At 43.4% G+C, this 15,745-nt stretch overlaps 1 protein-coding gene across 9 annotated transcripts in view; it reads right to left on the reverse strand.

Annotated features, from left to right (window-relative positions):
- Nucleotides 1–1,996: 1,996 nt before the first annotated feature.
- The window catches only part of LOC123775282 (zinc finger and BTB domain-containing protein 14), a 52,254-nt gene continuing 38,505 nt past the window's right edge, over nt 1,997–15,745 (reverse strand). For 3 of the 9 annotated variants that reach the window (XM_045770285.2, XM_045770281.2, XM_069311599.1), the window contains exon 6: nt 2,252–3,389. In XM_045770285.2, the coding sequence (XP_045626241.1) occupies nt 2,988–3,389 (402 nt within the window). In that variant the 3' untranslated portion in view covers nt 2,252–2,987. Of the gene's footprint in view, nt 3,390–10,682; nt 12,261–15,745 lie in introns of those variants that run through there. The other 6 variants (XM_045770291.2, XM_045770283.2, XM_045770288.2 and 3 more) reach the window with 5 other exon arrangements.

Below are 15,745 nucleotides of genomic sequence, written 5' to 3' on the forward strand. Positions count from 1 at the left end.
TTGGCGTTGCCCAACGCCGTGTCCCTTGTGGTACGTGTTGTGCCCCCTAGGTAAATTTAAATTTTGCCCCGAGGGGCGAGTTTATTGGGCAGCGCCACTCATCTTGTGAGTGGACACACCGCCATAGCAGCATGTACCACACTCCCCAATAGGAAGAAAACCCACTGGGTTGTTCATCCTGTCACTTGTACCCAGACACAGCTGGGACTTGCTTAACTGTCTCAAGTGAACAGCTCCTCAAACAAGAAGATTAACATCTATCAACCCTTAAAAGCTTACGTTATCTTGCGGGTGCAAAATGGGGAAATCTTTTAAGAACAGTATCAATATTTGACAAATAGTGTTTTCCTAACTCAAACAATGTGGGGTTTATTATTCTGCACATATTTCTGATTTCTCTCAGGTGTTCACATTCACGTAGATAGTGGTCAAGGCGGTGTCCATCACTCTCACCACAGATTCTGCAACTTCGCTGATCAACTGTTGTTTCCATTCCATATCTCCATGAATATTTGTATCCAAGGCGAACCTCCAAACCCATACCAATGAATCAGACCCCTCCACTGTCTCCCATCTGCCTCCCCCTCCAGGCACTCCTGAACCCCAGGAGGTCGTCACTCAGGTTTGTGTTACAACAATATTAGATCGCATGATAAGAGCTCATCCAGTAGTCCACCAAATATTGCAAAAGCAGACAGAACTTGAGAAAGCCCTCTGCCAGATTAAGAAGACTCAGGAACAAATCCTCCAAATCCTGCAACGGCAGAGTCCATCAAGTGGAGGTCCTGCAAGCCAGAGCCTGGTGCAAGATGATGCAACACATACTGCCGAGGTACGTCAGCAGACACAACCAGGACACCAGCACATCAGTGCACACAGTAGCACCAGTGCACACAGTAACGCCAGTGCACACAGTAACACCAGTGCACACAGTAACGTCCCCTAGGTGTTTCCTCCCTCCCTGGCCGAGCCGGAAGGCCTAGCTGCTTCTCTCCGGGGCGCTCAGCCGTGGTTGCTCGGCAAGGTCCCTCTGTGGCGCGCCTGGCGCGCCCCTGAAGCACGCCTGTTGGTTCAGCCTTGGTGACCAAATGCAGGTGCAGTGGACCTAGAGGGGGAGGTGACCCTCGGTGTTGTTCTGGGGCACTGGGTTTTTTCCAGTAGGTGGCTGTTATTCGAAGCACAATCGGGAGGAGGCCTGTCCACCCCCCCACCCCCCACCACCCCCATCTGCTGCTCAGCCCTGTACCTTAAGCTCCCTCACCCAGTCGACGTGAGGTCTGCCGCTTGGGCGACTTATTTTGTAGCCGTTAATTATTATTTATTTATGTTCTTCATATAAGTGCTTCTTTACAGTCTGACTGTTAGTCATGGCGTGCTTCCTCACGCTACAATATTTCCTGTAATTTTACCTTGCTTTCGCCCCATGCCTATGTTTATATATTGGGTAGTGCTGTTATTGTTATTCCAGGACATTTAATGCTCAAGTCAGCTCCTATTTAGTGCTGTTGTTGACTCTACTCTAAACGCTGGCTATATAAATTTTTATATTATTGAACTTTCAGTTACGATGTGTTATGCCTCGCAATTTATTTAAAATTTTTTAGCATTGCTCAAGCCCCTGGCTTTAAGTTTACACCCTGGACGTGCAACCACGTTTTGACTTCCCTCAGCAGCTTGTTCTGCAATTCATGATTTGTCCAGGCTTCCTGTTTCTTCCTTAACCCGGGTTCTCAATTATGTATGTTTAATTTGCTTATCGCCATTGAGTTTAGGTAAAGTCAGCTGGGTTGTGCCAGTTGCCGTGTTGCGGGCCCAAGCCTCTTGCTTTTACATTATCTTGGGCTTGCAACTACGATTTGTTTCTCTCTGCAATTTATTATTACAATTTATGCATTGCCCTCGTGCATGTTTTATTAACTTATTAAAACTCTTGCTTCTTGTATTGAGTTAAGTAAAGTAACCTAGGTTGTGCTAGTTCCTGAGTTACAAAATCAAATGAAATGTTTATGTTTATTTAGGTAAGGTACATACATACAAGAGATTTTACAAAGAGTGATGGATTAATAGATAGGGCTAGCACATACAATGAATAAAACCACTATTACGCAAAGCGTTTCGGGCATGAAAAACTTTAAATGACTAAAGCTTAATACTAATTGAGCATAGAGAATAAAATGAGTTGAGAACAAATAAAAAAAAAGAGATAAAAAGGGGGGAACATGGCTGAAAAAGCAGCACAAATACAATTCGGTCGACAAACAGCATCATTTAAAAAACACAGACAGACCTCACGCCTTTGACTTTAAGATTATCTTGGTATTGCGTACCATTAATTTACCTCAATTTATTACTGCAATTTATGCAGGCTCAAGCTGCATGTTATTTACTCTTACTGGTTTTGCAATTGTGATTGTTTAACAATTGTTTGCCATTAAGTTATTAAGTAACTCGGCTAGGATGTGATAGGCGCAGTGTACGGGCCAACCCCTCCCCCCCTTGCCTCTCGCTTTAAGATTATACTGGCCCTGCATTTACGTTTAGTTACTTCAGCTAATTATTCCCGCAATTTATGCAGCGTCTTGCTGCATGGTTATTTATTTATTACTGGTTTACAATTATGTTTGTTTAACATTTTGCTTATTGATTTAAGGTACCAGATACGCCAAGGTGCATAGCGCTCCTGGCTATCTGGGTTCAAATCCTTCTGAGGTGTGGAGTTTTCAGTTGCATATTGACTTGGGGACCATTCAAGCTTGGTCGTGTATATGTATATGTATATGTATATGTATATATATATATATATATATATATATATATATATATATATATATATATATATATATATATATTAGTGTGTTTCTGTTTTTGTTTGTGCACTGTTTATTCTTTTGTAAAACAGTAAGCTGATTAATTCTCAGTTACAAACATTTCTTTTAAGTATACTGAGATGTACTGTATATGTTTTTTTTATTTATACCCAAGCATAATCAAAGACATTGCTGGTGATGTCTATATAAATGTTTCTTCAAAGTAGAAAGACGAGCAGAACAATAAGAACAATGAGGACAAGGGTAAGGTTTTTCTTGAGTATGAGTACGAATGTGATTTTTCAAAACACCACTTCGAGTGCTTCTGTAAACACAGTGTGGACACGAATATGGTTTTTCTCCTGTATGACTTCGAAGATGGATTTTCATTAGAGATTTATGTACAAAACCTTTGGAACATATCTGACACACAAAGGGCTTCCTAGGATGCCTTTGACTACTCGGCAAAGAAGAACTTCCAGCAATATTCCTAAAATATTTTGGATCAGTGTAGCTTTCATTTGTAGCAGTTGTGTTGATCCCACTTCCTTTCTCCCTGAGCATATGATCAGCAACACCTACCTGCAAGAGACAACAGTGTAATGATATTATATATACAATATTAGGTAAAATTTGTTTATTTTTTGTCAAAGTTAGTTCAACACAGTTAAAATTCCATCAATGAATGTAAAGAAATGCCTCTTTCTGTTGGGCTCCTGAGCTACCCACTTGGTGACTTCCAACCCTTGGGTACTTTATCAGGCTCTAATGCTTCATGTGTGCCTGCCAAAGACCAGACCCAGAATCTGCCCCCCCCCCCTCCTCAGAAAAGGGAGTGTGGAAATACAGGACCTCCACAGAATTGAAGGAATAACTATCAGAAAGGTGGTGGACCAAAACAAGTTATGGCATGGACAATATTTGCAACCCTGATGTAAACTATGCACTGACTCTTTGCCTAGATCCAACTAATAGTAACAACACTCCAATCACCCCAATCATTTACCCGCCACCCAAGAAATAATCAATGAATACCACGCGAAGCAGGGTAAGGGTGACATCAGGGAGCCACCAAGAAACCTGCAAGAAAGAGGTTATCTTGAAATGATTTCGGGGCTTAGTGTCCCTGCGGCCTGGTCCTCGACCAGGCCTACACCCCCAGGAAGCAGCCCATGACAGCTGACAAACTCCCAGGGTACCTATTTACTGCTAGGTAACAGGGGCATCAGGGTGAAAGATACTCTGCCTATTGTCTCTCGCCAGCGCCCAGGATCGAACCCAGGACCACAGGATCACGTGACTAGTGTTCTGTCCACTCAGCCACCGGCTCCCAGTGTTTCATTACATTCAATGTTGGATTTCTTGGAAAGTGTCCCTAAATGGCTGACAGAGTTACCTCACCATAGAGAACAAACAGAAGACAGGCTTACCATGGGAGAGGGAGGAGGAGAAGCCAGGAACTCCGGAGAGATAAGTGCACTGTTAACAGACTTAACACCATGGATGCCTGGTGCTGCCGAGGGATACAAATCAAATACCAAAACAACAAACCCTGAATTGATATCACGAATCCACAAGCCTGAATATCCACCACAGGATATATTTCAAAAGGCAAACAGCACTGCAAACCTGTTGAGATGATTGGTATAACAAAAAACCAAGGAAACAGAATAAACACATGAGTCAAAGTCCTGAGTCCCATGGATGACATGCATGTAGCAGTACACCGGAAATCACACCTTAAGCACCAAAGTAATCACACCAATTGTGATTACTTTGTGATGGCGGCAGCCATCAAAAGATGGTCGCCGCCATCACCACAGGGAATGTAAACACACCAACAGATGATGGTTTCAAAGGATTCTCACCACAACATATAAGGAAAGGAGGTGCTCTTGGCAGGTTAGAGATAATTGAGGATATGTAAAAGAAGTATGAAGAAAAACTGCGTCGGGGGAGTTCTGCTTTGACCCAGCTGTCAGGCAGGGGGTTGCCACAAAGATATAATTACCTAATTATTTCAATGTCTCTGATTTTTTCTTAGTTTTTTTACTCTAATATTATTCAGTAATGTGTAGTGCAATATATTTATATAATAAAATGTGTGAATCAACACTGTACGCAAAATTATGGTATGCAAATTATTGATTTCAATTATTATGTTCATAAAACAGTGAACAAATACTTTGTCGGTTATTACACTATATACACAGGTTATATATAAGTATCTACATTTGTGTTTCCCCATAGTGAACCACTAATCTTGCATGGTGACGGCAGACAGTAACAGGTGGCCACACACAACTCATGCTGCCTCCCTCCCTCCCTTCCATTGTCACTGGTTCAAGGCCAGACGTACTAACATGCCTCTTACAAGTATACTGTTGTGGTGTTATTATCCTATATACACACATTATATATAAGTATCTCCATTTATGTTCACCATAAGGAATCACTAAGTTGGTATGCTGAGTCAAACAGCTGCAAGGAATGACCACCACACACCAGCTAGCATGCCACTGGCTGCAACTTCCTCCCTACCTCACCAACCTTCTCTTCCCACCATACTGTTTTTTGCTTTTATTTGCTATATATAGACGTTATATATAAGTATCTGCATGTTTTGTTCACCATAGCGAACGACTAAGCTGGTATAGTGAATCCAGACAGTAAAAGGTGGTTACACGAGTCAGAAGATAATGCTACCTCCCTCCCCACCAAGCTTACTCCTCCCACTACAGCGCTAATTATCACAATAATCCTACTATTATCAGAATCCTGGACATTTTTATCACAGTCAGGGGTCTTCTGTAATACTATCATCGCTAAATAACAGTATGTACTTATATATTTTGACATTTTTAGGTGATGCTGTGGACACAAGCTGAACAGCAGTGCTGTGAGCTCATACTGCGTGCGCCAGCCTTGGTGGCTCACTCAGTACTGAGCTCCTAACACCCAGGAATGTTGCCCACGATTTAAAAAAAAAAAATGGTGTCTGTTTACAAGAGCCCTGATGAAGGTGAGGTGAACCCCATGGCTCCGTGAGACATTTAAATCTCGCGTAGTACACCAACACGTTATATGACGTGATGCTCAATTTTGGGTAAGTTATTCAACATGTCATATGATGTGTTGCACAGTTAATGGTTAAAGATGACCCGACAGAGCGCAGGAGAAGTAGTCTGCCCTGCCAGCCTCAAACCCCCTGGAGGAGGAGGGGCCACCCAATGCCACTGCAGGCCACAAGAAACGACCCAAAAAGCCCACGAAACTTGGGACCAGGCATGAGCAAACAGTGCGAGCCTCCCCCCCATTGCCCGGTCAATGGGACAAACTGCGAAAGGGCTGATGCCCCTTATGAGAAGCCGACTTATGAGCAGAGCGATCACCGCTCCGATCAGAGCTATGTCAACAGGCCATTGTGATCTTTGTGTGTGATCTCTGTGTGTGATGATGTAAGGGCGAAGAGGGAGAACGGCCTGTTGACATAGCTCGGGTGCAGGGGGGGGTGTTGTGTAAAAGCCTGGTTTGTGTCTCGGAGAGGCTACGGGATCCAGTAAGTTCAGTAGAACTTCGGTTTCAACCCTTTTACCCTGTCGTAGCTCAGTCGATTAAGGCAGTGTCTGGGATGCTCCCGGACACAGGTTCAAATCCTCGTCACGGCCTTTGTGAATTTGTTCATTTGATGCATCACGTCCTTTTGAACGCATTTTATGTACAATAACACCATGGTCACATTTGTTGAAGGCTTTTGCGAAATCTGTGTAAATTACATCAGCGTTTTGTTTGTCTTCCATGCCATCTAATGCCATGTCATTGTGGTCCAGCAACTGTGACAGGCAAGAGCGCCATGCTCTTGCCATGTTGAAACCATGTTGTCCGGGGTTATGGAGATGCTAGAATTCCAGGTATTTTGTGATCTTACATCTCTTAGTACTCTCTCATTGCATTTTTATGTGTAATGTTAGTCTTTTCGGTCTGTAATTTTTTGCCTCTGCCTTATTTCCTCCTTTTTGGAGTAGTGTTATCTCTGCTGTTGTTAGTTTGTCAGGGATAACGCCAGTATTTAGACTGTCTCCAAAGAATGTGAAGGGCCTGCGAGTGTTTTTTTTTTACAGTTCTTGATGAATATGGAGTTCAAAGAATCAGGGGCCTGGTGCAGAGTGCATAGGCATACTGTTTATGGCTTTTTCAAAATCCAGTGGGGATAGGGTGACATCTGATATATGATTTGATGCTGGTATCATATCCATGAAAAATTCATTTGGGTTATCAATCTTTAGTGTGTTTAGTGGTTCGCTGAAAACAGAGTCATACTGCTTTTTCGGTATCTCGCTCATTTCTTTGTTCTCATAGGTAAAAGTTCCATCTCCCTTTTGCAGGGGCCCAATACTAGATGTGGTTTTTTATCTTGATTTTGCATAGGAGAAAAAATATTTCATTGGTGGCCTTTTGCTCTCTCTGCCTCTCTTGGGTTTTGTACTGTTTTGTACCTCCAACTAGAAGAGGCTACTTGTAGATACAACACCACTGCAGACTCTGCAAACAGCAAAGGACAAAAAGGCATAGAAAACCTAAGAGCCAGGACCTACGCAGATTTTACAAACTGAGCGAGCACTGCCTGCCAGCATGCAAGACCAGAAGCAGAGAACAGAGACACCGCCTCTCGCAGATTCGGCACAAACAGCTTCAATGGAGCAGGTGATGGCCGCACCGCCGAGATCAGCACACCAGACCCAGGATCGGCCCCAAGCACCTCCACATCCTCCTCAAGCCAGTTTGAAGACGGCTCGAGAAGGGGGAAAAGAAATGCAAGACCACAGTCAAATGGACATGGGTGCACTAGTCCTCAGTTACCAGGGCAGCTGAAAGGGAGGGAACCTACATGTTAAGCTGAACAAGACCGGCATCCTGAGGAAGGGCAGGGGCAAACAAACTTGCATCGAGGTACTCAAACTCAACCCTCAGGTAAACCTGTACAACAGTAAGGGCTCTTGCTATTCAAGCGTGCAGGACCAACAGAACGTATGCCTCCCAACAAAAAGATGGACAATCTACCAACCAGGATGACTGCGGAATGTTGTAATGAACCAAATAAGGAAAAGAAAAACCGAACTCAAAAGAGGCAGGATTAATTATCGAGGCGGAATCCAGGTCGCGCAGGAGGTAAGCCACAATGGCCTCCTGCACCTAGTTGATACCTGGTTGGTGGGGTTCTGGGAGTTCTTCTACTCCCCAAGCCTGGCCTCTGACTTGTGAGAGTTTGGTCCACTAGGCTGTTGCTTGGAGCGGCCCGCAGGCCCACATACCCACCACAGCCCGGTTGGTCCGGCACTCCTTGCAGGAATAAATCTAGTTTCCTCTTGAAGATGTCCACGGTTGTTCCGGCAATATTTCTTATGCTTGCTGGGAGGGTGTTGAACAACCGCGGACCTCCGATGTTTATACAGTGTTCTCTGATTGTGCCTATGGCACCTCTGCTCTTCACTGGTTCTATTCTGCATTTTCTTCCATATCGTTCACTCAAGTACGTTGTTATTTTACTGTGTAGATTAGGTACTTGGCCCTCCAGTATCTTTCAGGTGTATATTATTTGATATCTCTCTCGTCTTCTTTCTAGTGAGTACATTTGGAGGGCTTTGAGACGATCCCAATAATTTAGGTGCTTTATTGCGTCTATGCGTGCCGTATATGTTCTCTGTATTCCCTCTATTTCAGCAATCCCTCCTGCTCTGAAGGGGGAAGTGAGTACTGAGCAGTACTCAAGACGGGACAACACAAGTGACTTGAAGAGTACAACCATTGTGATGGGATCCCTGGATTTGAAAGTTCTCGTAATCCATCCTATCATTTTTCTGGCTGTCGCAATATTTGCTTGGTTATGCTCCTTAAACGTTAGGTCGTTAGACATTATTATTCTCAAATCCTTCACATGCTGTTTTCCTACTATGGGTACATTTGATTGTGTTTTGTACTCTGTATTATGTTTAAGGTCCTCATTTTTACCGTACCTGAGTACCTGGAATTTATCACTGTTAAACATCATGTTATTTTCTGATGCCCAGTCGAAAACTGGTCCTCCTCATACCACCTCATGCGGTGGTATACGGGAGGTCGAAAACCTCCAGAAAGAAGGAACCGAAGTACCCAGGGGAGCCCAGAACCGAATCCAGGAAGGGATTGACGCCTTATCAACCTTGTACAAGCAGGAGGGGGGGGGGGGGTTAAAGAAAACCCACCCCCTTCAACAACAAGCTCTGCTCAGAGGGTACCAAATCCCAGGTGGGGTCAAATGGGGCCCAAGCCCCCAAGTCAACCCCTCCCCTGCCCCAGGAACTTCAACATCAGGACCTGAGGCTGAGTCGTCCTTCAAGCTCCCCCTGCCACTGAACCCCAGTGGGGTTTTTCCAGGGCCGTTAGATGCTCTGCTAAGGGAAACCCAGGCAAGGTACTGGTAACTGGCACCCCAAACTACCAAGCAAACAGCTAATAGCTGAACCCCTGTGATGTATACATACTCACAGGGACCTAGTAAAGAACCACAAAGAATACAATATATATAAGTGGCAATAACACCAAGGGCAGACTGTCCGCCAGGCAGAAAACAAAAATAAAAGAAAAACCCTGTACGAGTACAATGTACCCAGATGGAACAGAGCCGGCTGCTTTATCAGATGAAGAACAGCTGCACAGTACCTTACAACAACAACAAAGGGCAGGGGTAGGGCCTGCCCTTGTTGTGTTGTGTTGAACCAATTTAGACCAGCTATGAAACCACCTTCTACCCAGGGGCAAACAGAGGCGCATGAAACATCCCAGCAGACTCTAAGGGTGGGCAGTTACTGCGCAGTAAAAGACCTCAACGGAGGTAGCCCCCCAAGCAACTTGTGGAAGATAACCCCCAAGCCACAAGGGCAGTACTTACAGGGCACCTATGGAAGGTAACCCTAGGTGCATTCAGCACTGGTGAAAATACTCCTGGCTCGCACACCACCACAGGGCACGTTCACACCTCAAGGCACAGCACTGAATAGAATCTGGAGTCAGAGTTGAACAACCACAAGGTCTCACATTAGCCACAGAACTGATGGGTTGGATAGCCAGCACAGGGGGGCTGGAGCTCTCCCATCCCCCTCCTGGGATGAGGGGAACTGTGCAGACAGCAGCGCGGTGACACTTGTGATGGTATGCTCATTTTTCGTTTGGGGAGTTCTGTCCAACAGTTCGGCTTTCAGTAGCAATATTTTAACCAGATAGGGTTTGTTTTGGGGCTCCTACCTTTCTGGGTGCCTGACCTGGTCAATGGAAGACATAGAATGCTTCCAACCACACGGGGGATTTCTATATGCCATTGCTCCTCGTGCTTCTCTAAGGGGGGCCAAGTCCTGGCTCGCGGTCCCCGTATAACAGGGGCCAGCCTTTACCCTCACTTACTGGTTAAATGCTGGTCATTATTAAGTAAATATACAGAAACCAGAGTTCTACTGTGTAACCTTCAGTTCAACTCCTCAAGATTTAAGAACGTTCGACCGTTTAGATATCATGGCTCGAAGATACTGTACCCTTCTATGCTACACTGCAAACTCTGAATTACGCCGCCACCACCTGCTACCCACTGAGTAATTCCCCCAATTGACAGTGAAGCAGGATACCGTGAATTAGGTATAAAACCCCGAAAATGTATCCTCAGTTATTCAGAAAGGAGGGATAAGATTTATGTTAAGTGTGGGAATTAAATCAAAGTACAAAGGGATTATCTGAGGTATTAAATAACTGCTTGTAGGCTTGCAGAGGGAGCCTAGTCTCACGCATGGGCTCAAGGCTAACAGCAATGTAAAATAAACGTTGGAGGAAATTCTACTAAACACCATAAATTCAATAAAAGATTTATTAAATCAAAGATTAACACTGAAAATAAAAATTAATAAAACTATCGAAACACTTCCTAACCGAACATTTTCCTAACTGAGGCAATTGGTAATTAACTACAATTAATGTGGATTTCTACATTATAATAAACTCAAGACAGAGATACCTTAAAATATCAGTCAGGCCTCAATGTTCTGCCGTGACTCCAGGGGATCAGTCCGAACCCAGTTGATAAACAGCCCACACTGACTAACCTCTCCACACTGACCTTGTGTGAGGCTGAACCTAGCTCAATTGCCAAATTAATCTTTGAAGATTACTAACTAAAAATCCTAATGGTGACTTATTATCCCAAAACAATTGGGAATAATCTAGATATGAGAGCCAGGCTAATTACAATATTCAATAGCCCTTGCATTTCATTAATTTACAGGAATTAACAAACAAGTTGATAGTACCTATTTTCCAGTGACGAAATATGTCTTACCTATATTCAGATCTTAATGAAGTCAAATGCTTCTTTGATAACATACAAGACTTATTCATTATTCTCAATTGACGTTAATTTTAACATAAGTACTTAACCCCGATTGATAATTCCTACTAATTCTGTAATACCTTTCATTATTCACCTAGTTGGATGACTTGACACAGGGGAGTCTGTGGTGCTGCCATTTCTACATTATGAGCTCACATCGCTATGGGGGGGTGACCCTCTCTAGCCAGTCAGGTCACTACCAACTCCCTACCACTTTACAAAGGCCGTATCCTCCCTTCTAGTGAACTACAATATTTCATGTTAGATCTTATGGACTTTCTATATTAACAGTCCTACTGTTAAACCCAGTAGGCCTAGAACTCCATTCGCTTTGACTGATGCCAGGCCCAAATATGTTCATATCAGCCTGGATAGCTCAGGGGAGCCGAAGGTGCTTCCCCCAGAAAATGTTCCCATTTCTGATACCAATCTTTTTATTACAAAATTAAATTCATGATTATTGCAAATGTGTTCAATAGTCATTCTTTTTATGTAATCACAAATTTTGAAATATATACTGTACCTCACTTATTCGTATGTACTTTTATTTGTGTGTATTTATATTAAAACTTCTAATCTTTTTTTTTAAGCTATTAACTGAGTACAGTACATATAAGTATGCTTCACACAAGGTAATTCAGTAAAAACTACAGATGTTGCTCAGCTATATGTCGTTTAAGATTGCTGAACTTTGCTGAATTATAGGAACAGTCAGAACATGTGTAAGACTGCTCTCTAGAATGAATCCTCATATGAGTTTTCAGAGCACCACTTTGAGTGCTTCTGTAATCACAGTGGGGGCATGAAAAGGGCTTCTCTCCCGTATGAGTCCGTAGATGAACTTTAAGGATTGAATTGTACATAAAACTTTTGGAGCAGTGTGGACAAATATATGGTTTCTTGGTGTGTTTCCGAATATGAATAAGCAAAGGAGAACTGCTGCTAAAACTCTGGTAACATATAGGACACTCGTAGATTTTCTTTAAACTGCTCGTCATCTCCCAGGGTCCCCAAGCTCCCTTTTGATCATCATCCTGATATACCTGTAAGAGATAGCAGTCTTACAACTAGATATGATTCAACCGCAGGAAAGTGATAAAAAAAATATATCTACAAGCTGGCATTCCTCAGGATATGGAGTGGGTGTTGTAATGAATATAGAAGGTACAATAAATACATGAAGTAATGAGTACAGGGGGATTACCTTGGTTACCTTACTTTGTGGTGATTCCGAGGATCAACGTCTCCGTGGCCCTGTCTCTGATAAGGCCACCTGGTTGGTGGCCTGGTCAACTAGGCCGTATGATGCAGTTGCTTGCAGCATGACATATGAATCATAGCCTCTTGAGGTTATCTTGAGATGATTTCGGGGCTTTTTAGTGTCCCCGCGGCCCGGTCCTCGACCAGGCCTCCACCCCCAGGAAGCAGCCCGTGGCAGCTGACTAACACCCAGGTACCTATTTTACTGCTAGGTAACAGGGGCATAGGGTGAAAGAAACTCTGCCCATTGTTTCTCGCCGGTGCCGGGATCGAACCCAGGACCACAGGATCACAAGTCCAGCGTGCTGTCCGCTCGGCCGACCGGCTCCCTGGTTGATCATGTAACCTCTGGAGGTATTTATCGAGTTCTCTCTTTAACACTATGAGTGGCCGGCCAATTATGCCTCTTATGTGCAGGAGGGAGAGTGTTAAAAAGTCTTGGGTTCTGGATGTTGATAGAGTCCTCTCTGTATTCCTATTGTACCTCAGCTTTTCATTTTGGGGCTATTTTGCACATCCTGCCATGCCTCCTGGTCTCATGTGATGTTATTTCTGTTTGCAAATTTGGAACCAGTACCTCTAATATTTTCCGGGTGTAAATTATGATCTCTCTCTTATCTGCAATCTAGACAATAGAGATTTAACAATTTTACTTGGTCTTAATATTTTAGATGTTTTATAGAATGAATTCTAGCAGTAAAGAATTTTGGCACAATGTCCAGGTCAGCAATTTTCCAGCTCTGAATGGGGTTGTTACTGTTCAACAATTTTCCGCCCTAAAGAGCACTAGTGTCTTGAAAAGTATCATCATTGATATGGCAGATCATGTTTGAAAGGTTCTTGTTATCAAACATGTCATTTTTCTTGCTGTCGTGACAATTACCGTATTGTGTTCTTTAAAGATAAAAGTCTTCTGACATGATTACTCCCAAATCCTATACATTGTTTTTCTATAGTGTGATATAACTGCATTATATATGTGATTTTTGTTTTTATAATTTCATTTTTTCATAGCACAGGAGCTGTAACTTATTTTTATTAAATATCATTATTAACTGTGGCCCATTGTAAGACCTGATTTACATCAGATTGGAGGTTTACTGTGTCCTCTATATTGTCTACTCTCATGACAATAGTAATATCATCTGCAAAAGATGGTAACAGTACAGTACAACCGCGATTCAACGTACCCCAATTCAACAAATCTCCGGCTAGGTCGCACACTTTTCAGGCCGGATTTACTCGCCTGGTTCGACGAACAATGGTTCGCCAAAGCGGGGGATGTGCAGATTTGCTTACGATGTCGGGACAGAATTCACAGACTGGTAGAAAACTTTCCCATTCTATCACAGGTTACAATTAATAATTCCCTCATATGACAAGTTAGATCACACAAATGGACCACACAAGTGGTCCACAAGCTTAAGATGATGGGACAGTTCACAGAGTGGTGAAAAACTTTTCCATTCCATCACAAGTTACAATTAATAATTCCTTCATATGACAATTTGGATCACATATCTGTGTCTGGTTCCCTGAAGATTTCATTTTGTACAAACACACTTTGGAACTTTTCGTTTAATGTTTCACGCATTTCCTTTTCATTTCCCGTGTATCTGTCCCCCATTTTCAATCTCTGAATATTATCCTTTACCTGCAGCTTGCTTTTAATGAATTAAGAGAAAGTGTGGAGAGGGTTTGGGGTGTGTACCCTTCTCTGGATGTGGGAGGGGGAGTGGATATGGGAGGGGGAGGGGTGGATGTGGACTAGTTTGAAGGTGAGGGTGTAGGTGGGTTTGATGGGAGAGATGTTGGTAAGTTGTTGTGGATGAAGTGGGAATGGAGGAGTGGGTGGATTTATAGGGGATGTTGTAGGGGTGGGATTGGGGGGGGGGGGTACTCACCAAGTTGTACTCACATAGTTATGCATGCGGGGGTTGAGCTTTGGCTCTTTGGTCCCGCCTCTCAACTGTTAATTAACTGGTGTATAGATTCTTGAGCCTAATATGCTGAATCAAATCTACATTTGAAACTGTGTATGGAGTCAGCCTTCACCACATCACTGCCTAATGCATTCCATTTGTTAACTACTCAGATACTGAACAAATTCTTTCTAATGTCTCTGTGGCCCATTTGAGTACTAAGCTTCCATCTGTGTCCCCTTGTTCGTGTTCTGCCAATGATAAATAGTTTATCTTTGTACACCCTGTCAATTCCTCTGAGAATTTTGTAGATGATGATCATGTCTCCTCGAACTCTTGTGTCTTCCAGGGTTATGAGGTTTAATTCCCGTAGCCTTTCCTCATGCTGGAGCTGCATACTCCAGGACTATTGTGACGTATGTGGTATACATATGGGGTGTGTGGGTAAGATTGTGTGGGGTGGAGTTGTGAAGGGTGTTAGGGTAGAGTTATAGAGGGGTATTGGGGTGGAGTTGTAGGGGGGGTATTAGAGTGGAGTTGTAGGGGGGGTATTGGGGTGGAGTTGTAGGGGGGGTATTGGGGTGGAGTTGTAGGGGGGGTATTGGGGTGGAGTTGTAGGGGAGGGTATTGGGGTGGAGTTGTAGGGGGGGTATTGGGGTGGAGTTGTGGGGGGTGTTGGGGTGGAGTTGTGTGGGGTGGAGTTGTACGGATGTGGGAGAACGAGATCACATTCATTTTTTTTTTTGAAAGAATCTTAAATAGGATGCAGCTTAACACTTTCGCTCGGTAATGACGCAGCATTGTGTCATTTTTTAGTAGACGCATTTCCGGTAGCGACGCAGCATTGCATCGGCAGTAAATTGGCAGCGGCTTCGGGAGGGGCGCGCTGCGGTTTTGCATATTATATGCATATACTCCCGTAGGGAATTTGATTGTGAATACATTGATACCAAAATGAAAGACCTAGGTCCAGAATTGAGGTAACAAAGTTGAAATCAGTATACCCATTTTATTTGCGCTCACTGGGATTACGCTCCGTCACTTTCTCTGTTTGCTGTGGGTGGTACGCCTGGCTTTTGGACTTTCTGGGCCACTTTCATCTTGTCGGTGGGTGGAGCGCGCTGCGATTTTTTACTTTATCTGCATATACTCTTGTTGGGAATTCTATTGTGAACACAATGATACCAAAATGAAAGCCCTAGAATGGGAATTGAGGTGACAAAAGTGAAAAGAGTGTACACATTCTATTGTGAACACAATGATACCAAAATGAAAGCCCTAGAATGGGAATTGAGGTGACAAAAGTGAAAAGAGTGTACACATTTTATTGCTCTTGTGCACTCCCG

The sequence above is a fragment of the Procambarus clarkii genome, chromosome 70 (assembly GCF_040958095.1).
Source record: "Procambarus clarkii isolate CNS0578487 chromosome 70, FALCON_Pclarkii_2.0, whole genome shotgun sequence".
NCBI lineage: Eukaryota > Metazoa > Arthropoda > Malacostraca > Decapoda > Cambaridae > Procambarus > Procambarus clarkii.